This window comes from Strigops habroptila, chromosome 7, assembly GCF_004027225.2.
Source record: "Strigops habroptila isolate Jane chromosome 7, bStrHab1.2.pri, whole genome shotgun sequence".
In the NCBI taxonomy this organism is placed as follows: domain Eukaryota; kingdom Metazoa; phylum Chordata; class Aves; order Psittaciformes; family Psittacidae; genus Strigops; species Strigops habroptila.
In genome coordinates, this window is record NC_044283.2 from 2697160 (window position 1) to 2722498 (window position 25339).

At 43.4% G+C, this 25339-nt stretch overlaps 1 protein-coding gene across 5 annotated transcripts in view; it reads left to right on the forward strand.

Annotated features, from left to right (window-relative positions):
- The window catches only part of SLC4A11 (solute carrier family 4 member 11), a 99254-nt gene that overhangs the window by 44736 nt on the left and 29179 nt on the right, over nucleotides 1–25339 (forward strand). For 3 of the 5 annotated variants that reach the window (XM_030492282.1, XM_030492280.1, XM_030492283.1), the window contains exons 6-10: nucleotides 414–476; nucleotides 1012–1093; nucleotides 10643–10766; nucleotides 14003–14206; nucleotides 19646–19730. In XM_030492282.1, the coding sequence (XP_030348142.1) occupies nucleotides 414–476; nucleotides 1012–1093; nucleotides 10643–10766; nucleotides 14003–14206; nucleotides 19646–19730 (558 nt within the window). The remainder of the gene's footprint in view (nucleotides 1–413; nucleotides 477–1011; nucleotides 1094–10642; nucleotides 10767–14002; nucleotides 14207–19645; nucleotides 19731–25339) is intronic. The other 2 variants (XM_030492281.1, XM_030492284.1) reach the window with 1 other exon arrangement.

Here is a 25339-nt window from a genome sequence, read left to right on the forward strand (position 1 = left end):
TTTGGGTTGAGAAGTTGACAGCACTGGATTGTCTTGTCTGTTTGGACCCATTAGGTGTGCTTGTCCTCAGACAAGTTTTCAGTGCTCTCCAGCAGGGAGACACTTGATAGTGTCTATTCAGAAATGGCTCCTTTGCCTTGTGATTGTTTTTCCATCTGAATTCACACAGGCTGGGGAATTTTGCCTGCTTTGGATGAGTAATTGGTTGGGAAGGGCTGAGCCTTTGCATTGCTCCCAGCCCACTGGAAGGGATGAGAGACACTTTTCCTCCAGAAACTCAAGTGGGGCAGTCCTAGCCAATGTTGTTGGCTCATATGTCACCTTAAGCTATTAGCAAATGTCATAGCATAGCCTAAAACACTACATTTAGCCCAAGATGTAAAGAAGCTTAACCAAGCATTATTTCTCTGTAGGCACCCATGACGTTTCAGACTCAACAGGAGCGAATAAACAAACATGTACATCGCACCTCAAATGTAACTGTCACAGCCTGAGTGAATTTGTTTAACAGATATGTCAAGTCCTGAGCATGTAGTAAGCATGTTCATGCTTTGGTTACTTCTTGCTACCTGCCTTAGAGCTTTGCATTTATAATCTCTTTAATTTAGGCTTTCTGCCAACAAAGCAAACATAAGCAGTGCCATAAAATAAAACTAGTAAATGGGAAGAGGGGGAGAGAGGGCAGGGGATTCAGAAGATGCCTCTTCCAGTCTTGTCTCTGTGTGTATGTGTTGAGTAATGCTAATCTAATAGCCTAATATTGCAGTCGGTTGATGTTGGGAGGAGAAAACAGCTGCCTTTCCAAGCTGCAAATAGTTTAAGGGCAGAATTCAAAAGCATCAGGACAAATGTTTCCACCTTTCTCTGTTGCCCCCCCATGCCCTTGCATCAATCCACTCTGCAGATAAATAAGTATGCTTTGTATTAGTAGTCAGCTTCCATTTGAGAGGAAATGTTATTTGCAGTGGGAAATCAAACAGTCTGTAATGTTTCTCTCTCTTCTCTTCCTAGTTCACCTCTTATCGGATACAATTCAAGGGGTCACAGCGACAGTCACAGGGGTGCAGTATCAGCAGTCCTGGCTCTGTATCATGTAAGTACCTGGATTAGATTAACAGAATCCACTGGCTGCTCAACAATTGTCATTTTTGCTGCTGCTGGGAAGAATAGTGCTTCAGAATGTGCCCTTGTAGGTCAGGAGGGTAATGCCCTCTTCGTCCACCCTGCGGGATCTCGGTCTCAGCAGTAGGATGCTCGTCTTGGACAAGCAGTAGCCTGGGCAGAGGTGACCACAGTCTCTACATGGCGTTAAGCTCTTGGATGCTATAGAAATCTGGTGTTAACAAGCTAAGAATGCTGAAAATAAATCCAAGCCAGAAAATGCTAATTACTGAGAAACGTTAATGAGAGGAGCTTCTGAAAGGGACAAGCAGGCTGGTTTGTGGACTACTTTGCCTGCCAAAGTCTGGGAACTCGTACCAAAAGATTTCTTAGGTCCTTTGATGAGAACATATAAATTTTGTAACTGAAAATTGAAGTCAGAAATTCTGACACTATTTAGACAGTGATTACTTTGTCTGGCAATTAATTCAGGCGCTGATTAATTGTCAACACTGCTAAATATTGGAGCAGACACTTAAGACAGTAAGGACTCTATCACCTGGGATTTATGAGACATGGTGGCTTCACCCCAGCTTCCACTTGACCAAAACTGGGTTTTGAAACTATTGTTTCCAAATCAAGCATGTTGGGCAAGCCAAACTGTCCCTTCACAGTTTGGCTTGCCCATTCTTCCCTGCCAGAACCCAAGTCATTGAGCCAACCAAAGCATTGCAGTTTGACTTCTGGCTGTTGCTTTATGCATATGCAGTCTCTAAGTTGAATTGTCAAGAAAGATGTTAATTCCTAGAGAAATTACTAGGATATCTTGGATAGGGGCCTAAAGGCTTGGGGAGTGCATGCACATATTTTAGCCTTCACAGCCAGTTTGCTAGGACAACTGTCACAATAGCTTTCCTTCTACTAGCAGTTCTTCTCCTACCCTCTGCTTATGGCTGGGAAAAAATGCGGAGTATTCTGCCTCAGAAATAGATGACTTAAAAAAATAAGACGTATAAAAATGACCAAGAAGCAATAAATAAACCCACCCTTGTTTCTAATCCCTTGGAGAAAAGGATGTGGTCTCTGTAAAAAGGGAACTTGCATATCAGGGCTCTGTTCTTTATAAATGAACCGGATAAAGTCTATGTTGCATGTGCTACTGTCTCTGCATATAGAAGTGAACTGGATAAAGTCTATGTTGCATGTGCTACTGTCTCTGTTGGCTCTACTCTGATGCTTGGTGTGTACAGAGTAGCTTGCACAAAGAAGAGTTTAAACAGTAAAATGGTCTTTCCATACTGATAAACGAAGCGGCTTTAGAGCAGTTTTGTCCACTTCAGGTGCCAGAGGTGGCATAATGGCAATAAGGATCTGTACATCCTACTCTAGGAAGGGTGGAGGGTGGAAATTTCTACCATGGCATGTGACATGGCTCTATAGAGGGCTTTGGAGAGCGTTGACTTACTAACAAAGCATTTCTAGAGATCATGATACAAATGCTGTGATTATATACATGAAACTGAAAAGGGTAGGTTCAGCCTCTCTGTAGAAAGTGTGCCAAAGCTTTAAATGCATCCATGTGAGTAATACTAGCTTCCATGACAAGACATGATTTGAAAGCTAAGCTTACAGCCTGAAGGTGTCTTGTGCAAAACTTTCCTTGTTTCTTCCTTTTGTTACTCTGAAGAGGGAGAAGAAAGTGGTGGGAAAGCAGTGATGAGTTATTAACTATAATTATCTAATTATTGCACTGTATTACTGCTGTAGCTATTGTGCAACAGATTGTGAACCATATTTTTAGATCTTACATTTTTCTTGAAGTCAGATTGCAAAACAACTTCCAAAACTCTGAAGTAAAAGGCATTTGTTGACGAAAAGAGTGGAGAGAGCCTCTAAGATACTTGTTGTTCTTCATCCTTGCATTTATTCTATACTCTTGGCTAGATTTTAAACCAGCACTGCTGGGTTTTGTGCACCTCAACCAACTTGTTATTCCTCATGGATGAGATAAACTGGAGTACTGTTGTGGGATTATATTAATGAGGAAGAGCAGCTCAGAGATATGGTTTTGACAGTGTTGTTTCTGCATTGATTTCAAGGGGAAAAAGGAAGACAAGACTTGTGTAGGATTTTCAATGAGTTGTGCAGAGCCTGGCTGCAGAAGAGCATTCCTAATGGACATGACACTTGGGTTCCCTCTCTCTTTGGTGCTGGAGAAAGGGCTGCTCTTTGAGTTATCTTCAGTGGGACAGAGTGGTGGGAAAAACTTAGGGTGAAATAGCTATTCTGCTTCTGTTGGAATTGGTGGTTTCCTAACAGTTTCAGGTCTATTGAACCACCAGCAAGGTCAGATGTACTATATGGATCTGGGCTATAGCCACATGACAGAACAAACTGTTGAGGAATTGAAGATCTCAAGGTTTGAATGTTCCACTGAAGTCCAGGAAAAAACCCCAACTGGCTTCTGATCCACAATAGGCTTTTTTGTCAATAATGACCAAACCCTGATCTTGCTGAAGCCATACCAGGGTACATAAGTTTATGGAAACCTTGAGGCTCCTTCACTGGAATTCTGTGTAGCTGAGACTGTGGCACAGTCCTGCACGCCCCACTAACCAGCAGTGTTCAGCTCTAGAAGAATGAAGGTTGCTAAGTATTTGTGTACGTGCTGGTTTTCTAACTGGAAAGCAAACTTCAGTGTTACAGATTAGCTTCATCAGTCAAGGACAGCATCTCAAACCTTGGGAATCATGGACACAACTCTTTCTCCTACTCATAATATTTGCCAGAACAGCAGGACACAAGCTGGTATGGAGATCTCTTGCTGTTTCACTGTGAAGCTGTTGGTTGATTGTTTCATTAGAGAACCTGGGATAAGGGATAGCCAGACCTGTGCCAGAATGGGGAGTGCTGAACTGTTATCCTCAGACTTATTCAGTTATTTAGCATGAAGAAGTTCTGCTGTCAGTAGGAGTCTAGGGATGTACTTTGTTGCCCCTCCAGCATGCAGTGATTGCTGCAGGTAGATGTACTGGTAGGAGGGTGCTCAGAGTTCCCTATGAACAGCCCAGAGCTAAGAATCTGGTTTCATAGGTGAGTTTCCAGGTAAGTTGAGTAAGTGAGTTTCTGTGTAGATGAGGGCCTTGGTGACATGGGTTAGTGGTGGTCTTGGCAGTCCTGAAGTAATGGTTAAACTTGATCATCTTAAAGGTCTTTTCCAACCTAGTTGATTCTATGATCCAGAGTTTGGAGGGGGTAAACTGGATGCTTTGCATATCTGGATCAGGAAAGGTGGGGACGAAGCCCTTGTGAGAGCTATTGGTTTTGGTGTGGCACAGTTTTGTAGCTCAAAAAGCCCAATGAAGACCTCCACCCTTATCCAATGGAGAGTATATGGGGAAGCGGCTCTCATCACAAGCCAAGTCTTATCACACCCAATTGCTTTTTTCACCCTCTGACATATGAAGATGCAAATGCCTATTTTAAATTATTTTTTCACTTCTAATGAAGGAAACCTGATGCTATGGACGTTAAAGTAGCTTTTAACTGACTGCTGGTGGATGTCTCCTCGACATTCTCTAGGAGAAACACCAGCTGTGTGGGTTATTGAACAAATGCTCCCTGAGCTGAGTGGAATTCCCCAGGCATCACAACTTCCAGCCTATATTCTTCTTGCCAGGAGATAAATATAATTGCTTTCTTCCAAAGCTGAAACCTTAGAAAAACAAGAAAGCAAGCTGCTTCATAGTCTGGATTGAGCAGTTGAAGAGCAGTATCATTTGGCTGCATTGATGAGGCACATGGATTGGTGAAGGACTTATTTTCAGTGCATTAAACTGATTTGCTAAAGCTGTTTTAACATGCAAAGCAGAGGGAAAAAGCCTCTCTGCAAGCAAAGAGTGGTTTAGTGATTTGTGTGCTCTGTGTTGCTATGAAATTGCTTACTTTCATATAGCAATGGTTCATGTGGAAGAGTTTACCTGTTTTTGAAAGGCTTCCTGGGTTTTTCTGAGTTATTGTGAGGTTATTTTGGATATCAAGCAACACTGCTGTCCAGATAGAGTAAAGTTTGAGTAGTAACTTCTCAGATTTAATGTGTAACTGATGGTTGTGTGAAACTTGAAGAGAGATCCATTAGTAACATAAGTAATGCAAAGCCTGTTTTGGGTTTTAAGGATTTGTGTAGACCCAGAAGTTTGTGGGTCTATAGAAAAGCCATGTTCCTTCCAATTTAGCTGTTGAATAGATTTCAGGTAGACATCCTTCAGTTACTGTGTATTCCTCAGAATGTTGCCCCGTCTTTCAAAGAGCTAAATGGGGTCCTATGGGAAATTAAACAGTTCAGCTGTTTAAAACAAATATTATCCTTTAGATTTATGATTACAAAATATGCAGTCTTGTTTACAAGAGCCTCTTCTCCAAAATTTATCACCATCATCTATCTCAAGTGTTCTTTGGGTTCAAAGAACTGATTAATTTCCTTTTTAAGTGCCCAGCCACCCTTGCTGGGCTCTCCCAGGTTATGCTGGAGAGCTGAAGCTCTTGCAGGTGCTGTTATGAAGAGATGTTCTCAAATTCAAACCCTTCTTTAGGAATTTGGATCCCAAGGAGGATCTGTTGGAGAGAAGGCTGACTCGTTCCAGTGCCTGCAGCATCTGTACAGGGAGGAGGAGATGTCTCCTTATACATTGTCCCATAGGGAACACTTTCCCCTAGAGAGATTAACTGCTAGAGAGGATGGGTCTTTCTGGAGCCCAGCAAAGTGCATTTACCAGTCCAAAATGATCCAGCTTGGAGCAACTTTTTTGCTGTAACAGCACTGTACCAAGCTGCGGGTGAGCTGGCTTGCTGGTCACAGCTTCATTCCTCGCTTGCAAATTCTGGTTTCTAAAAGCTTGCGCCTGGAGCTGCTCCACAGAGGAAGATTTATGTGCAGTGGATGAGAACAAGAAGTGTCATTGTTGTTCTGCATCAGGACAGGAAAAGGCTGGCTAGCTGATTACCTCTGCTGGGCACTTTTTCTTACTGCAGGGGATCATTTGTTTCTGTATTAACTTCCTTTCTTGCCCTGTTTAAAGAGGGTTTCTGTTTCTCTTGGGTCTCCATAGTTTGACCTTTTTGATGATTTGGTTGAGAAATGTGTTATTACTCTGATAACATCTTGGGTGTGGGGCAGACCTGCAGTTTGTGTGACTCGGTGTATCAGTGATTTTGGTGGAGCGTAGCCAGTTCTCACCATCAGAGTGCCACACTCAACGCTGCTAGATACACAGCCTGGAATGAGAGGAGCACAGCAAAGCAGAATGAGTTCTATAACTTAAATGCCCTTTTTATGAGCTCAATTATTGGAGGATCAAGATAAAATTGCTGAGAACACAACCTGGCATCTCATTAAATCATAGCCCAGCTTTGCCTTGTGTGACTAATACTGGGTGAAAATAGATTTTTCAACTTTCTGGCCAAACCAAAGGAGAATCAAACTTAGCTCAAACCAAACCAAAAGGGAACTTGGAGGCTTTGGCCAAACCAGACATGATTTGGAGTCAGCTGAAAATGCCTTGCTGGTTCTTAAGCTTTTGGGAGCTTTGGCTATTTATCCTTCAGATTATTACTTCTTTTTTTCCTAGTAGGAATTTACTTAAGTGCTACTTGAAATAAGTTGCTTCATTTTGAAAGTGACTCTCCTCTTGGCCTGGTCTGTGCTGAGTTTTACCTGCAGTCTTGCATAACTTGGGATTTCCCCATGTGAACCAAGTAACTTTACTTCTTTTTGCCTTTTACAAATATTTGCATAAGTCTAGTAGGGACTGCAGTTTGGGATTGTGTTATATTTGTTTCTGGATTCTGGAGTAGAAAGAAAAGTGGGAGCTGTAAGCGCTACACCAGGGAATAGGATTTAAGTCAGCTACATAATGGCTCAGATTGAAGAAAAGCTGGAGATGCTGGATGGTACATGTGCAGAAGTGACTTGTCCTTGCACTAAAAGTACTGAGACACCATTTTTCCCCCTGAATAAATGGATATAACAGAGGGAGACCAGGCTTAGTGCAGATGAGGCTGCATTCTGCACATAGGCGCTTGTAGGAGTGCTTAGACGCATCAGACCTTCTCTGTGGCACCTGTTTAAATCTGGTTTTACTCTGCTTTAGCCTTGCTAAGCCAACTGAGCCTCATTTATAAAGGTATTATTGACTTAAATTGTGTCCATACATAGACCTGAACTAGGTTGGCAATTCTTCAGTGGTTCACACTCAGCTTTACTGATGTAAGTGATGCTGGGATTCAGATGTGTGTGTTGGTGTCAGTAGAGCTCTTCACAGAAGAGTTGAAAGGAACTGTCTCATAGGCGTGAGAAGTTTCAAACTCCAGCACTGTAGATAAAACTACTTCAGATAAAAATGAGTAATGATGACAGTGGATTTTTTGGTGCCTCGTAAACGTGCTCAGGGGTGCTAAATCTTCCAGTACTTCCTAAGCACTAAGGAGTGAGATCCTCTTGTTGCACACTTTCTCAGTCCCTCCAGTTAAGGAAAAAGAGGAGTCCTGATTCATTGAAGCACAAGGTTTTGGCTTGGCTGCCAGGAAAATTAGGTTGTATGTGAAAGGGATCCAATAGCAAAGAGCAGCCTTTTAGAGTCAAGTTTTCCCCTCCATACCCAAGAAGTTATTGAACTGAACTGTGGTGTAGCCCTGTGGACTGGCACTGTGGCAGGATAGCATAGCCTGAGAGGCAGAGGCAAGTTACCAGAGCTGAAACATAACCCTGTCACTTCAGGGAGAAAACTAGGTACAGAAGAACATGTGGCTTGCTTAATTATTGCACTATATAATAGGTTTTTCCAAGTAACTTGCTATATTGCAGCATGATTTCATGTACTGTAGCTAGGAGAGCAGGGCTTTTGCACATTGGCTTTCCTACCTTGGGTAGGAGCAGTTGAAGTTGTTTTTTGTGAGGTTTCAGTTCTTGGATTTACTCAAATGGGGTGGGAGCAGGCATGCAGGTATTGAAATGGCTGGTAACTTGCACCTCCACAACACATAGAAACTTACCTTCATGTGCACACCTTAGTATCCTGTCCCACTTCAGGCACCAGGGCATGTGCTGATGTGATCAGCCCTTGCCCTGTAATAAGTCTTCTCTGGCCGTAATTTGTACTTCAGTAGTTTCTTGCTAGGGCAAACACATAGTAAGAAACGTGTAGCAGACATGGTAGGAAAGGGATGATGTCTGGAAAGTGTAGTACAGCTAAGTGTAGTTAGTATGGCTCTGTGAGCAATAGGTATCTGATATCTGCTTCTGGCCATCTCTGGAATAGAAATGATGTTCAGAAAGCCCAGAAAGCCTTCCTTTTCAAAACAAATTGAAGAGCTCAACAGCAGAGTGTGAAAATGCTGAGAACAGGGCTCAAAATAAAAGGGTAATGTTTGCTCACGGTGCATTAGCCGTTCGCTGTTGGTGACCAGGTGGATGAAGGTGAGAGAACTGAATGTGCTGGACCATGAAGGTTTTCCTGTTAGTCTAAAGCCCAGAGTTCATGCATCTTCCCCATTGACTTGTTGAACTATAACACACAGAGACTTGTATGCTGTCCAGCCACAGCAGGATTGCTACCAAGAGCTTTGATTTGCTTGCGAAATAGTGTTGTCTGTGCTCATTTTATCCCTTGGGAGGGAAGGACAAGGGTTGTTTCATATCCAAACTATGGGTTTAGTCAAAAAGATAGCTTACGCTCTATTTCCAATTACTTTAGAAGAGATTTACTCCTAACCTTAGGACCTGCCTTAATCGTTCTCTTTTCCAAAGCTAATTCAAGTAGAAAAAGCACAAGGGACTGTGATGGAGGGGAGTCGAGAAATAAATGAAATACTGTCATCTTACTCATGACCTGTATTGTTCTAATTAAGCTGTTTGGTTGTTCTCTGACAAGTGTCTTTGTCAGATTAATTTGTGTAAGTAGGCTGCTTCCAATCTGTGATCAGGAAGTCAATAAGAAAACACTTGGTGGTGTGATTTTTGCATGCAAGTTAGTAAGAACTGAAAAGAAAATATAATGTGCTCCTGATGAGTACATCTCCAGCCAAAGAGATGGCTCTTCATCTCTTCAAGAGCCATTACTGGAACAGCCTTCAGGGAGCATGGGTGTGACGATACATGTTGCAAGGAAAGAAATGGAAGAGAAGTTAAAGGAGAGATGAATCCTCCTATCACAGAGGGCTGAGATAGGTGCTTGCTAGATAAATAAAAGGGAGCAAGCAGTCAAAGCGACTTTGAACCAGAAAAAAGTCACTCTGAGGTAGGAAAACACTCTTCCATACCTCTTTCGGTGTTAACAGACAAACCCTGTGTACATGTTTTACCAGTGCTTTTCAGAAAATTTGGGAAGTAGTAGGTGGCTTTAATGGGAACAGGAGAGCTGCATTCCAGGCTGGTGTTAGCAACCTGCTGCAACTGCACCAAGCCACTTCCCAGCAGAAAAAATGATGGCTATTCAGATCACAGCTCTGTTTAAATATCCCATTCTGGTCTTTCACAGCATCCAAAGATGCTCTATGTTTATTTCAAGTTGTTGCCAGTCTTTGTTGCGGGAGTCAAACAGCCATCACATCCAGCAGGGCTGACTGGATTGCAGCCAAGGATTTCCCTCTGAGCAGTAATCCTGCCTGCTATAGCCTCTGTAGATCCCGAGCAAGGAGGTCAGCTTGATTTCTATAACTCACCTGTACTAGAAAGGGGAAAAATAACAGCTGAGAGCAAATAGGGAAATCCATTCCAACAGAGAGAGAGCAGCCCAAGGCAAAAGTGGAAATATGTTGGTTTGGCACCTTGCCTTAATGTTTCCAAAAGCACTTTGGGAGATGAGGTGAAATGAAATGAAGTGTAAACTGCTTTCCAATAATGTAGGTGGTGTTTGTTTCGAAGAGGGCTTTTCTGTGAAAGCTTCTGTAGCACTGCAAGTACTAGGTATGTTATGCTTTGTCTTTTGATTTCTTGGCTATTAAAAAGCAGACAGAGAAGAAGGAAAATATGGAAATCTTGAAAGTTGTTTCCCATAAAAACCTGGATGTAAAATTCTGCAAAAGTTAGAATTTGGCTGATAGTAACTTAAAGGCACCGTTTGAGAGTTCAGAAGTGACCCTTTAACAACCAACATCATCTGGTATTTCTCAAAGTTGAAATACATGTGTAAACCTTGGAAAGAGCATGCCACGGTCTCTTCTCCCAGGTAACAAGGGATAGGACAAGAGGCAACAGCCTCAAGCTGTGCTGGGGAGGTTTAGACTGGATATTAAGAACAATCTCTTCACCGAGAGGGTAGTTGGGCATTGGAACAGGCTGCTCAGGGCAGTGGTCGAATCACCATCCCTAGAAGTGTTCACACACCGTGTAGACGAGGCCCTCAGTGACATGGCTTAGTGGTGGCCTTGGCAGTGCTGGGGTAATGGTTGGACTTAATCATCTTAAAGGTCTTTTCCAACCTGACTGATTCTATGTTTCTATGTGTCATAGAGCCAAGTATAACAGTGCCATCTTTCTTGACAGTTGCACTATAAAGTCCCTTCAGCGACGTCACGTTTGCATCAGCCGCCTGGAGAGGCCTCAGAATTGGGGTGAAAACTCCTGTGAAGTGAGATTTGTGATATTAGTCCTGGCTCCTCCGAAAATGGTGAGTATTGTGTTTGCATTTACTCTGGTGCTTCAGAGGGTTCTCGGAGATTGCTTTTCCTTAGTCCCTTAGGGTTAATGACAACATATTATTTTTTTAAACACAAGGGGATGTGAAAAAGCCCGAGATAATCTCAGCAGTTGTCAAGATGATTTATACTGTGTTTGTGAGGGGTAGATTAGTCAGCTGTGTCCTAGTCTCATCCCAAAGAAAGGCCTCTAGCCTGACTTGGAGGAAAACATTACAGATCAAATGTGTCTTAGTCCCCATATACTTTTTGCTAGAGCTACAGTGATGCATGCTTTACTCTATAGATAATGCACTTTTTGCATGCTGTGATGCGTATGTAACTCCACAGATTCCCCCCTCCAGCTTTACTAGTTTAGCTACTACTTTCAGAGGTAAGGAATTCTATTCCTGGTTAAAGCCATGCTTGTGAAGGCCTCTGAGTCTGTAGCTGATGCCCCATTGCAAAGGTCTGGGTTGCTTCTCAGCAAGCTCTCTTGATGGAACACTGAGTCATGCTGCAGATGTGGTTGCAGCAGATGCAGATGGACTGATGTAACCAAGAGGAAGATGTAATTTTGCGATCTCTGTTACAGTATGGGCAAGACTACTTGGGGGCTGGGGTGCTTCTCAGGTCAGACTGTCCTGAGGTCCATTGGGATGTGTGTTCATAGCTTTTGGAACTCAAACCAGCAAGGTTAATGCTTAACCAAATGTACTTGCTGGTTCTTTGGTGTCGACAAGTCCAACAAGTAGTACATTAGTACACATTTACTGCAATATCATGGGGGGCATCAAGGTTAATTGGGGATCACCGTCTTCCTAGAAAGCCCTGGCTTCATCAAGCTAGTGTGTTCTTCTAGCTAATGGTTGAATGGTTCAAAGCTCAAGACCTTTTCACACTTAAGGTGGCTGTTTACACCTTGGGGCTACTGGGTCTGTGCTTCTGGGAGGTGCTGGAGAGGTTGGAGACCTCGTCTGGAACAGGACACATCCTGCTTCAGTTTCCTGCTCTTCTATGCTATTTGTGTGACCTTGGGACCTTCTGGTCTGTCTGTCTCCTCTACCCCTCCACCACCAGCCTTATTTAAATGGAAATACTGGTGTTTCCTTATTTCCCAGGATTTTTGGCAGGTTTTTCCCAACTGAGCAGTTCAATGCTTTTGGCATACATCTCAAACCCAACAGGCTGCAAACATATTGATGTTCCTTATGAAAAGCAGCAGGGAAAAAACTAAACCCATGTGCAATTGCATTGATCTCTCTTTCATTGTATGGCAGTCTGCTTATCTCCGGCCAGCTACGTGCAAAGCACCCAGCAAACAGCTCTGCATCCGCTTATAGCCTCAAAGTTTGCATTTCCAATGGACAGCATCAAATTAAGGGAAGGGAGTGGAGGCCAAGCAGAGCTACAGTTGCCAATATGCTTTTTATTTTAAATGAGTTTATCTAAGCCAGCTCTAAGTACGCATTTCTGGTACAGCAGTTAAAATAATTAACCTGCTGACAGTAACAGATGAAATGAGCCTTGCTTGGAGAGAGAAAAAAAAAAAAGCCCAGAAAATGGGCATCTGTTGTGTTAAGGAATCCAGATCCTTGGCCTTCTCTAATGTGGAGAATGGAAAAAAAACTTGTTCTCCTGCAAATCTTTGTGCTCTTTCTCTCTTGGAAGGCAAAGAAAGGGAGCAGCATTGGGAAGCTTGAGGTAAATGCTTGCAGCATCCAGCCCAAAGACTGCTGCTGCTTAGAGGTGAAAGGAGAAGACTCCCCTGTGATGGCAAATGCAGGCTGAAAGAACCAAGCTTACAAATTCTGCTCCCAGAGCAGATTATCTTAAATCCAAACCCTTCCCTAAAAAGTGAAATTGAACATGTCCTAGCAATCCCTGAAGGGATATTCTCTGTGATGAAGAGAGGGTGATGGAGGAGAGGGGGAGGCAGGGCAGTATGAGTGATGAGGAAGCATAGTGTTAGTGATGCCTTTGGGACTAGAGCAATGCCACCCACATGTCCGTGCTGTCTGCATCAAGCAACAATGAATTATTTGGTTGTGTTCATGGAGAATTTGTTCATCTGCTTTGTTATGAATCATGCAAACTAATTCAGATCAATCACACATGCTCGCTACTACATTTCACAGTACTGCGAGGAGGTTGGAGGCTGTCCAAAGGAGGGTGGTTGTTTGGGTGTCTTTGGCAGTTGCTGCGTGGTGAGTGTAGAGAGTAGCTAAGGCGGGTGGGTTAAAACTTTGCATCAAAAGGAGCTCTTAATGAGCTATGGTTCTACATAACTTTGCCTTGGCAAGTATCTTATCTGTCCTGAACAAAGTAGTACAAGCAGTTGGGCAGGCTGGGGATGTAGAGCTTGGATTTAGTGGGTTTGTGCAGGGACAGGGAGCTCATTCTCCTTTACAGTTCCTTTGTATCTAATTTCCAATGTGCTTGGAGCAGTAGGAAAGCAGGCTTGGATACTGTTGAAGCTGGATCCTCAAAGATCAGGCCTGTGGCTCACAGAAAGGTTAAAGCCTGCGCATAGGCACTTGTTCCTCTTTCGTGTTTGCAAGTCTGCTGTCCCTTCCAAGCATTTAATGAAGATAGACAGTGCAGCTCGTGTGCATGCTCAGCTGCTTCTTTCTTATGCTTTCCTCTGTGTGAGTAGTTACTTCAGCTGAGAGCTCTAAATCTCCACTTGTGCTGCCAGAATTGCCCCAGAGAGGCCAACTGAATTGAGTTTTAATGCCCAGAAAATGGGAAGCTGATGAAGCAGATACACACAATAATCTCAGTCTTACAGAAGAGACATCAGGACACTTGTACCTGCTGGAACCTTGACTACAGCATCTTTCCACCCTAGTAGCAGTAATGCTGAGATGCTGGAGGATAGTTAAGACTCTTTGTTTAGCCTTAGCAGCTTGGAAGGGAAACCAGGGACAAAATGCATGTTTAGCACAATTCAGATTTGGATCAAATCCTGGGAAGTTGATCAGGTAAGACTGATCAGTGCTTCTGCATGTTGTTGTACATACAGGATCCTTCTGTGGTTGATGTGTTTGTTTGCAACAGCTTCCACATGTACCCTTTTCCATTGGGTGTTTCAGGGGTCCTGGAAGCCAAGCAGCTTGCTCTTCAGTTCCCAGTGGGGTAAATCAGTGGTTCTACATTATAGAAGCGAAAGAAAATAGTTTATAAGGGGGTTTTTTTCTGTCTTTTTTTTTTTCTCTTTCCTGTTCAGAAAAGTACCAAAACAGCCACAGAAGTGGGCAGGACCTTTGCCACAATGTTTTCGGACATAACCTTTCGGCAGAAGCTCCTAGAAACCAAAACAGAAGAGGAGTTCAAGGAAGCCTTAGTCCACCAACGCCACTTACTGACGGTGGTGAATCAAAGACCTTCGATAAGCGATGGGCACAAGTCGCACGGCCCTAAGCCGCTCAAGGTAAGGCTGACCAACATCTGCCCTGCCCCTGCTTCAGAGATGTCCAAATGCATAAAGACAAGAGGTTTGGGTAAGAAGATTGGGCTGCTTTGCATCCATTGGGCTCTCCTAGCAAGCTGTAAGCACTGAGCTTTCTACACACTGCTGCTGTGTCTATGTCCACCTTCCTTAGTTCCTAATGTAAATCTAAAAGAGAAAACCCACTTCAAAGAGGCAAGTGCTGAAGGGGTGCAGAACAGTAGGGGGTTGAAATGGTTACAGGACTTTGATTCCAGATGCTTAGTCAAGGGTGGGATTAATGGATCACTGTGCATTGTCATTCCAAGGTACTTAATCCTTAGAATCAGAAGTCTCTGAAGGAAGCTGCTGCTTGTCTTTCCCACAGCCAAAAGACTTCTTGGCCATTTCTGCATAGTAATTTCACTTAAAAGTTGCCTGTCAGTATTTGGCCTGACTTCTTGCTGTTTGATCTGTAGTTCTGTAAAATATTACTTGCTCTGTACTTTAAAGTACGAGGGAAATGCTGTAACTGTGCTTTCTTTTCTGGAATTTCCTGTGTATTGGTCATTGCTTTGTTTTTCCGCTCAAAAATTCATTCTTTAAGCAGACAGCATACCTGAAAAACAAACTGTGCCATCTCTAGCCTGCTACTCCTGTCCCTGAATTACAAATAACCTTAAAGCTTCGAGCTGCCTGCAGTGCAGAAGCTGGTTAACTTATCGCTTCTTTTTACTCCCCTCTGGGTTTTGATCTGCACATCTGGAAATAAGCAAAGCTCATGTTTTTCTTGCAGAATCCCCTTGCTTATAGGTAGCGCTTTGAACTTTCCTACACCCCATACCTGCTCTTAACATTGCAGAACAAGCCCTGAAACCCTCTTTAAACCTAGGTTCGTGCAGGGTAGTAGTATTCAAAGTAGTTGCTGTGGTGTAAATTTAGGTAAAGCAGGTTTAACCCTTTACACTTGGTCTTTCAAAGGAGTTTTTGTTAGAGCAGTTGAAGTGTCTGGCTCTGTCTACTGCTAAAACAACCCCTTTTAAAATGCCTGTAGAGGATTTTCTGGTTTGGTGAGCAGGAGGGCTGGATGCAACACTGAGCTTGTAGATGTTGGCCCTGAAAAGTAATGGTTCCTACCTGCCTAACTGGGCAAGCAGCCTTGGCCAGGCATGCTTCTGATGGTTCTGAGCCAGTGCTGAGATAGTGACACTTGTTTCTTTAGCATTTGCTCTTGGCATGGATCATTCTTGGTCTGGATTAGGTAAACTGTTGTTTTCAAAATGTTTTATCCTTCAGCTCTCAGGAGATGCAGCCTGTGTAGTAGTAACTCTGCTTTCTCATGTCGCTTGGAAGAAGCTGTCCCCATCCCACCTTGCCAGCGTAGGCCTTAAGAGCTGGGTTGGGGATTTCTTTTCCTGGCAAACAAAGATCTGCCTGGAGAAGTGAGTTGATTTGAGATCATAGCCTGTGTTCCTCAGTTCCTATGAGAGCCATCTCCAGCAGCATCTCCTCCCCCTCTGCCTGCCCTGTGCAATAGCTTTCTAGAAAGGAAACATTTAATACGAGCACAAACTCATATGAGACCAGGGGTGTAATTTCAACCTGTGAACCACCCCCAGTGAACTAAATACCCTAAGCCAGAGCCACTCTATTATTACAAGTGAGCCCTAGGGAGGGACCAGGAGGGGTAAAGTCTCTTGGCAGCACAAAAATCTGCCTCCTGCATCCCTTCTACCTTTGGTCCTGAAGTGATGGGAGAGAAATGGGCCTCAAATGCTCTGTGAATGTAGGGTTTTTGCAAGTGCTCATTTTTACCTCTGCTGAAATGCTGAAGGAGACGTGACAGTTGCGTACCATGCTGTGCTTCCAGCACAGTCAATTTGCTTTGGCTCATCTTGCAGGATTGTTTAGGCAAGGCTACAGACTCAGTCATAATTAAGTCAGCCTGAAATCCTCTTGTTTACTGAGGCATCTAATTGTGATTTTGCTCATGGAGGAGCCTCTCACAGTTGTGATGCTTTCTGGCTGTGATTTTTGTGTCCATTTGATACCTGTGTGGATTTGCTGAGAGGGCTGGGCTATACTTGCTCAGCATCAGCAGGAGGGAGGATAGTATGTGTCCCTGCTCTATGTAAAATAGTTATGTGTCCCCCCAGTACTTTTGGGGAGGAGTGAGAAAAAGTTTGTGGTGTTGGAGCAGATATTTTCTGTTTGACTTTGTAACTGCTGTTAAGAGGTGCTGTAATGGAGCTGGTGCAGGGCCTGGAGCACAAGTGTGATGAGGAAAGGCTGAGGGACCTGGGGGAGTTTAGTCTGGAGAAGAGAAGGCTCAGAGGGGACCTTATCACTCTCTGCAACTGCCTGACAGGAGAATGGAGCCAGGAGGAGACTGGTCTCTGCTCCCAAGGAACAAGGGATGGGACAAGAGGAAACAGCCTCAAGCTGCACGAGGGGAGGTTTAGACTGGAGATTGCCTTGGCAATGCTGGAGTGAAGTTTGGATTGATGATCTTAAAGGCTTTTTCCAACCTAGTTGATTCTATGATTCTAAGTGCTGTCTTAGCCTCTTCCTCTAACCTAAACAATGGTCACTTATGGCAAAAGACTTAGAAGGATTTGTAAAATGGAAAGTGGAAATTCATTAACTTTGTCTAGGTCGTCTTTGTGTGTGTGCTCCTTTTCCTGCTCTCTTGTCCCTCATGTATTAGGAGCAGCATGGGCAAAGCACTAGAAGGACTTGCAGAAGAGAATAAGAATAAAGAGACTAAAGGAGGATTTGGTGTAGGGTACCTGAGCTGCGGTTCCTAAAAGCTAATAAGCCTTGAGCTTGGTGTTGGTGGGGGATGCAGCTTTGGTCTTCTGGATAAGGCCACACAGGATCAGGATGTTAAATCCAAAAGACAATAGGGCCATGAGAGAGGTACCACCACGAATGGGAGTGGACAGCCAACGGGTCAGCCACATTTGACCTACTTGAAGGAGAAGGAAGCAGGGAATGGCTGTCCAAGAAATTCCCAGCACTGTATGAGGCAGCAGATCAAAAAGGGCAAGAATGAAGTGTCAGCTCTGCCCTTCCCAAGGGTTTTTGAAACCTCACAAGGTGCTAGCTCAGAAGATGACAGAAGGCAAAAGCCAGCCTGAAACATGTCTGGAGTGGAATTGGGACAATACAGATGTATGGTGGATAGGTTGAGGGATAAAAGTAAAACCAGAAATGGCAGTAACTTCAGAGGTCAGTAAATCTGGTCTTTTACCTCCTCAGTGCAACCCAAGTTGAGTGTGAGGTTAGTAGAGCAGAGAGGAAAGTTAAGAGGAGGATTAGCTGTACGAAAGAAACAGCTTTCCCAATATTTAGATGAGGTTTAGCTTGACATCCCGACGCCCCACTCTTGACTAAACTTACACACATGCAAGCAATAAATGCATGAAGGAATTAGGGATCTCAAGCATAACCCATTGGGTCACCCCTGTCTCAAAATCTGCCTCTATGTGCCTTGCAGGGTGAGAAGTCGGGCAGTGCTTTACCCTTCTGCACATTCACTGCTGCCTGTGGACAGGCACTGTGCATGAGTGCCCCTTCCTTCCCCACCCCACATTCAGCCCCAGGCCAGCAAGGGAGCCTGTGGCTTCTCCAGAAGATGAGATACCCCGAGCATTGTTTTCCATGTACTCACTGCAGCGAGATGAGTAAACATATTAGTCATTAAAGCTATTGTGATTCTCTGGCTGACTCGTGCCTTCTGGAATCTCTTTCTAGGGGGTAGAAATTAAATTGCTTTTCAAGTGCATATGGCTTTGATGTCCAAATACGCCTCCAAATATGTTTTAAGCTCATGGCTTTTTCAGAAATGCTTCAAATGCAGATGTTATGCTGGTGTTTGCTGTCTTTTCATCCTGATTGTTCAGGTTAGAGAGTTGAAACTGTCCTAAAGTAATACAGGTGTATTGGCAAAATGCAACAGAGCTGGCTTAAGTGGGTGAAAGATGAGATGTCATAGTTACTGGTATAGGAGCTGGTCCTCTGAGGTATCTTTTGTGCCCCAAACCTTAGTGCTTGCTGTGCCCAGTGTATTCCTTCTAAAGCAGAGGTTTCCTTGTTGTGTTTTACTTGTGGCTTTGATCTTCCAGGAGCTACAAAGCAGGTGAGTCCCATGAGAAAATGTGTGTTTAGGCTGTTAAATAAGCACTGTAGTGTCAAGTCCTTTCTAAAGCAGTAGTTGTTATCAGTTTCCGCATAAACCATCTAAAGCAAGATGGCCGTGTTGTGTTGAGATGATCTGTTGATGTAAATCTTGGATTTGTGATTTCTTTTCCCACCCTTACAGACCCTAGCAGAGGTAATCAGTCTTCTGTATCTAGTTCTTCAACAAACAAGGAATGTTTTAGATGAGACAGCTGGAGTAATTAGCACTGTATAAAGGTGCATTTGATTTTCAAAGTAGAATGTGTTCTCTGAGTTGAGGATAACAGGAAAAAAACCTGACAGGTGCCTCATTTGCAAGTGTTGCCTACTCTGATGCTTTCCATGTGCTTTCTGTAAGGATGTAGTTGTGAGAATTGGGAGGCTGTAAGTCAATAGCAGCTGTCACATACTTCTGAAAAGCTCCTTATTGCCTGTGGCGAGCATCACATCATATAAACAATCATACTGCACCTTGCAGGCCCCCAAACCAGAAATAAAGGGAAGGTGCTGGGGTTTTGGAACCGTTTCACAATGATCCTACTGTCTTTTAATGGGTAGTAATTATGGCTTGGGTTATATGAAGTTATTCAATCTTTTGGTGGAGTTTGAGGTCTAGACAATTCCTTTAGAATCATAGAATAGTTAGGATTGGAAAGGATCATCTAGTTCCAACCCCCCTGCCATGGGCAAGGGCGCCTTACGCTAGACCATGTCGCCCAAGGCTCTGTCCAACCTGGCCTTGAATGTCTATTTGAGATCTCCTTTTCCCATGGTAGTGCCAAGGAAGGAAGCACTTGCTGGGAATCCCCTTTCAAAGGCTTTACATGGATTTGGGAGGAAGAGTTTTTTTATGGTGGCATCTAAAGAAAAGTAAGTTTGCTAAAGGGATGGGAAGGGCATCTCTGATCTGATGTTTAACCTCAGGGTACTCAAGGTCTAATCCTGCTGTTGACCTAGGTGTTTTCAGTGAGTCACACTGTGCATCAACTCCCTCACCTGCAAAGCAGACACGAATGGGAGGGTTAAAAGGGAAGGAAGGGAGGAAAATAGGGTGGTCTGGGGGATTTTTCTCTTTCACAATGCTTCTGAGGATATAAATTGAAGTGCAATGGGTTTGTTGTTATTATCATTGCAAAATCAGATTTGAATGCCCTATTCAAAATGACCAGTTTTGCTCCTATCAGTATTGAATAAGGAGGTTAATCTCTTTAACAATACATGAGCCTTTCAACTGACATAGCACTTCCTTCCTTTCTTTAGTTGCATGAGTTTCTCAATGTTGGCAAGGGGATTTCTGATGACATTGCACGAAGATTTCCAGTGTACGCTTTGGACTTCACTGATGGTATGTTGGCCAATGTTTATGAAAGCATTGGCCTGATCTTGAATTTTTGTGATGCGATGTCCTGTTTACAGTGTGCATTGAATGTGTTCTTTGATATGTGTAGTACCTCTCTGACTCCCTATTTAACAGCATATTTTGACTAAAGCCTGTGTCTAGGCAGCGTGGCACACTATGGATGACTCTTGCAGTGTTCCCTTAATGAAGATGCTGGCTGTATGTAGATGAGGATCTTAATTTTTATTAAGCAATGAAGCCATTAAATGGATTGATTGTTGCCGTGTGTAGACACAAATCAACTCATTGCAACCTAATTACTCAGCTCTGGCCTAATAGACCCTTACTGCTGTCTTTGCAAGCCAGCATCAATAGCAATTATGGTGATGCTGGGGGAGTCGAGAATGCTTAAACAACATCTGAGCTGTGGTAACTTCAGCTCAGTGCTTTTAAAAACAGGATATAGCTTGTCTGCTGTAGCCAGATCACAGGAGTGTTTATACTGAGCCTCAGGTTTCAGACTTTATATAGCTCCCACAATGGCCTTGTTTGGTTTTAAGAGTCACTTTCTCCCTTTTTGCTCTCAAACTTCCACTTTCAGAGATTCTTAAAGGCTGTGAAAAGTCTTCTGGGCAAACCATGATTATAGAGCCTCAGCCTGACATCAAAACATGTTCAGTTCTTACAGCTTATTGGGGAGTTGGTTAATATATTCAAGTATCAAACCCAGAAAGCTTGCATAAAGTGAAGAATGTTGGCAGGGGGAATCTTGGGGCTCTATCAGACCCCTTCCTACTGTTAAATCCTCCTTAGATTGAGACACAGTGTCCCTGTGTCTCTGCTGCACCGCTGCTGAGGGCTCTATCCCTTGGAGTTGGCATAAGAAAATAAGATGCCTACCTGAGCCCCATTTTGTAGATAAGTCTTCTACTGCAAAACCACCTTCCACAACAGCTTAAGCTTGAGAGCAAGCATGGGCAGGGTATGGATGTGTGTCCTCCACTACGTTTCAACAAGGATGGTCACCACCAGTAGAGGAACATAGCAATTAGCTGATGGCTGCTTGGCTGAAGGGGATGCCATGTGTCTGAGGGGAGCTGCCAAGCAGTTGCTTCCAACAAAGATCCAGCTTTGTTGACTAGGAATGCTTCATCCACCACAGTGTGTTTTGCAGTTAGTGATATACACTCTGCTGGAAAGAATAAAACAGGATGAGATGCTGCATTAACACAGGGAGTTGTTGGATGCTTTCTCCAGGTGCTTTGTAATCACTGGGATGAAAGTATTTTCATGAGGGTTGAGGTAACAGGAGGGCAGGCTCTGTCTGAAGTCAAGCTAATGCTATATTCATGGGGGATTTGAGGCTATGTTGAGGAGGCGAGGGGACAAGGAGTCTTGACAAAATAGAATAGCATGTGCACCATTGGCACCAGATCTGGCAGGGGATTTATGCTGCTAATCTGGATACCTCTGGAGTGGGTTCAGGACACTTCATCTCTATGGCTGTTGCTTAGGAGTGCTAACTTTTCATTATAAAGGGATATTGAAGCACTTCAGTAAAGAAGTGCTGCAGAAGCACCTTGTTGGGACCCATGAGCATCTCGAGACAATGCAGATGTGCTGTGGCTGTTGGTGTCCTGAGCACAGTGGGTTCACAAGCACAAAAGCATCATATGATGGTCCTGCGGCCAACTTTGGCTGTCAAAAGATTTGGAAATGCTTTTCAGGGCTTATGTTTTGGCTCTGTATGCACCCAAATTAACCTCTGCAAGCTGCCTGTCAGCTATAGCCACGTCTACAAGCTTTCCATGAAGTGATGTGCATAGCAGATCAGGCTTGGCATAAACAAAGTGCTGGGATTGACTAGCTTGAAAGAATTGTTCCCTTGGGTACATCATACATCTGCCCTGAGTGGTAAAACACTGTCATAGTGAGAATCCAGCCTTACAAACATTCCAGAAAACCGATTTTTGTATAAAATGCAAGTATGTGATAAAAAGTGTCAGTGCATTGTTATACAATGTCTGGAGAGAAGAAGGTGCAGAAACAAGCCAAGTGAAACTCAACAACTACTGCAGCTCAAATGTGAAGTATTCACCTTAGGAGCAGTTGTGCCCTTTCAAATAGGATGAGGAGAAAAGAGGATATTTTCTAGAAACATATATATTAGTATATGCCATTTCTTCCCTGAAACCAGAAATTAGGATGAATTCTTTAAGATCAGCATGGAATGAAAACCAGATGGAGCATAATGCATCTGCCATAAACCACCAAGACCAAAGGTGATCAGGAATGTGAAATTCCTGGACCATCTCAAAGTGTACCAGAACATTGGGGATTTGAGCCATCCAAGTATCTGCACTCCAGACAACCACACATGCACCATCAAAGAGCTCTAAAATATAAAGATGCCTTTTTCAGTGGTTGGAGTCTCTAAATTCTCAATCTGAGAAGCATCCGGGGTTTGGGGTTAGACAGATAAACAGGGTGATAAATCAGAAGGCTTTTGTAGAGCCAGCAAGTGCTTTTGTCAGTTGGACTTTTGTGGGATTGGTGGTCTTCACACATTGCACAAGGCTGGCCATTACATTACCCTTAAACACCATGATTTGGGAGAGGAAAGAAAAGAATCATTCTCTTTTATTTCCTCCAGATTAGGAGCTTGCCAGCTTTGCTTTGGATTGTGAAGTCTTGTGCATTTTACTGAAGGTGCAAAGATCAAGGAAGAGTTTGCTAAACTTTTAGTGATAGGTATGGCTTGTAGTAGGTGTCTTCCGACAGGAGCCTTTGAAGATGAACAAATGGATTATGCTGAGCCTAGGAACACCTGTAATCTTCCTTTTAAATTAGGATTCACACCATTTGGCATGTAGTCTCCTCTTAATGACTACAACCTTTCTTTATGGGATTCTGCCTTAAAAAAAGCTTGTACAGAACTTCATTCTGATCTTGTCAAATAGGCTCAAAGTGTGTGCATCAATATTAGTACTCTTTAAAACTCGGTCAAAGTGTAGGAGCTTTCTGAATTTTTTAATATTGAGGCTGGTTTGGATGGAGGAAGGAATTCTGCCTAGGCTCAGCTCCGAGTTTCCCAAAACCCCTTAAAGCTGCTACCCTTATTCTTCAGTGTGTATTTCCTGGTACAACATGGAGGAATAAACACTTATGGATGGAGTGCCTGGAGTGCCAGAGGGGAAATTTGAGGTGCCTGAGCTTTGATGCTGTATTCTGCTGTATCCCTTCCCCTCTAGGGGAGGGAGGGTGAAGGGAAGAGAGGAGAGAGCTGAGATTTATTCTCTTTCCCTGTGTTTAACTGGACCTGTGTCCTTGGCACACACAGATGTGGTGGTAGATAGTTCAGCTGATGTGGATTCCTCCCTGTCCTTGGTCCTGCAGAGGGTCCCTGACCAGCTCTTGCGAATAAGGCATCTGCTGGCAGCATCCTTGGGATTTGGTGGTGATAGTTTGCAGGAGGAAGACCTCCAGAGCTCCCTGTAATGTGGGCAGGCTTAGAAGGAAGGCTTGAAGGCACTGGAAAACTGGGATGTGAAAGGGAAGTTTTGTTTTGCTGATTGTCTAGGATAGCACAGAGCTTAAACCTGCTAAAGTGTTGACTGTGGATTGACCGTGGCATGTGCCAAATCTTCACTGACTCTCCCACCTCATTGCACTGACCACTTTGGCTGGATTGTATTCTTGAAGGCGGAGGAAGAACAAAGGGATTGCATACAGGCCTTTTCCCTTCAGTGCCTCTGCTGCCCTCGGTTAGATGATAGGGCAGCTCCTGCATCCCTTTGCAGCCCTTCATTCCAAAATATCACTTGGCTGTAACAGTTCAGTGGCCAATTGAAGGCAGACTTGTTGGTTGCTCTGGGGCATCATGACCTGGGTTGCTTTTGAAGTCTCTCTCTTTGTTCATGGTGAATGGGAACACATTAAAGATACATAAAAACATCTTGTTTTGTCTGCGGATGTTTCCTTCCAAGAGACTAACACTTCATGACAAATGGGCTGAAAGAAACAAGAGAAGAAAGGAAAGCTCTGAGCACTTGATTTGTTTCTTCATACCTCTCTAGTCTGAGCACATGCTTTGCTTCTCTGCTCCAAAATCAGTAAGACTGGAGTTCTTTTTCTAGTTCTTAGTCTCAATTGTACTGTGATTTACTCTTCACAGGACTTCAGGGGAGATTCATCTTCTGTTCATCTTCAGAAAACTGGGCAGAATCTAGCAGCTATTAGCACAAGTTAAAGCCCAGCTTGACGGCATTAAGCAGAAGTTTGTAATGCTTTGAGTTTTAATGGCTCAAAACCTGTGAACAGATATCCTTACTGTGTGTTTTTTAGCACTGAAAGGTGATGTTTTTAAATCAGGGCTTTAATAGACACATCCCACTGCTGTGCTGCAGATCAGTGTAATTAAACTTGCTTTGCATTGGGTATTTCAGAGAATTGGGAAGGAATGTTAATAGACATCACATAGAATGGCCACCTGTCTCAATTTTGATTCAGTAAATGTACAATTAGTAGACTTAAGGAGTTTTAGTCCCAATCTCTGGGTCTCTTGGCCATTAACTTATTGATGAAGAAAAGTGAGGCCAGCAGTGCTTCAGTTTTCTCTGCAACTCTAACCTTGTCTTTTAAAAACTCCGGCATTTCAGAAATGGAAGCAAGTGAAATAGAACTGTCATGTTGATGAACATAATTGCCTCCCATTTCAATGTGTAGATGTACCTTAATTTCAAGGGATTGCTTCTGTAATAGTCAGCTACTCCAATTTCACAGCTGGACCCAGAGCTGATTTCTCTGCTGCACATTTAGATTGTGCAGTTGGAGTGACATGTTATTCAATGGCTTTGTGAGCCTGCTGCAGATGAAATGCCATCATAACGCAGCCCACCTTCTTTTCAATGAAGTTATGTCAGTCCCTGGCTTGCAAACAGACCCTGAAAGTGTTTAGCCAGATGTTGACTTTAAAAAGGCAAAAGGTAAATTGTGGTTAATGCTGCATTTTTAGTGCTTGTTTCAGGTGAATATGTACAATCAGGCAGTATTTGCTCATGATTTTAACTGCCATTAAAGAGTGATTAATCACGTTTGTGAAAGAGGATGTTCAATTATTGTCTCCATTATGAAGTGAATTTTGCTGCCCACCAGGAGGGATTCTTTGCTCCTTGGATCTCATCTGACTGATTATGGACTAACAAAAGTACTGCTTTGTATTGGAAGTCTTGTATCCAGCCATGGTGTGGCAGAAGGACCCCCATGATCAGCAAGGACTCCTGCTGCTTGCTTTGCAAGGATAGAACCTGAAACTAAAATCTGTGTATTAGCTTTTGTGATGCTCTTCAAGGCTTCTTCCTTCCTTCTGCCCTCTCATACTAAGGTTTATCTACCTGAAAGGTGTTTTTAGAAAGCACCTCATCATTTATGTACCTTTCTCTGCTCAGCAAGTGAGCTTTGCTTTTCTTAGTATTAGTTGCTTCTCTGGTCCTGGTTGCCTGTCATCTTATGAATGATTTCAAAGCTTTCAGGCATTGTTGCCTCTGAACTTTCATGTTGGAAAGTCTCATTTGTCCAAAAGGTGGTATTCTGGAGTGGCACAGAGTCCTCTGAAC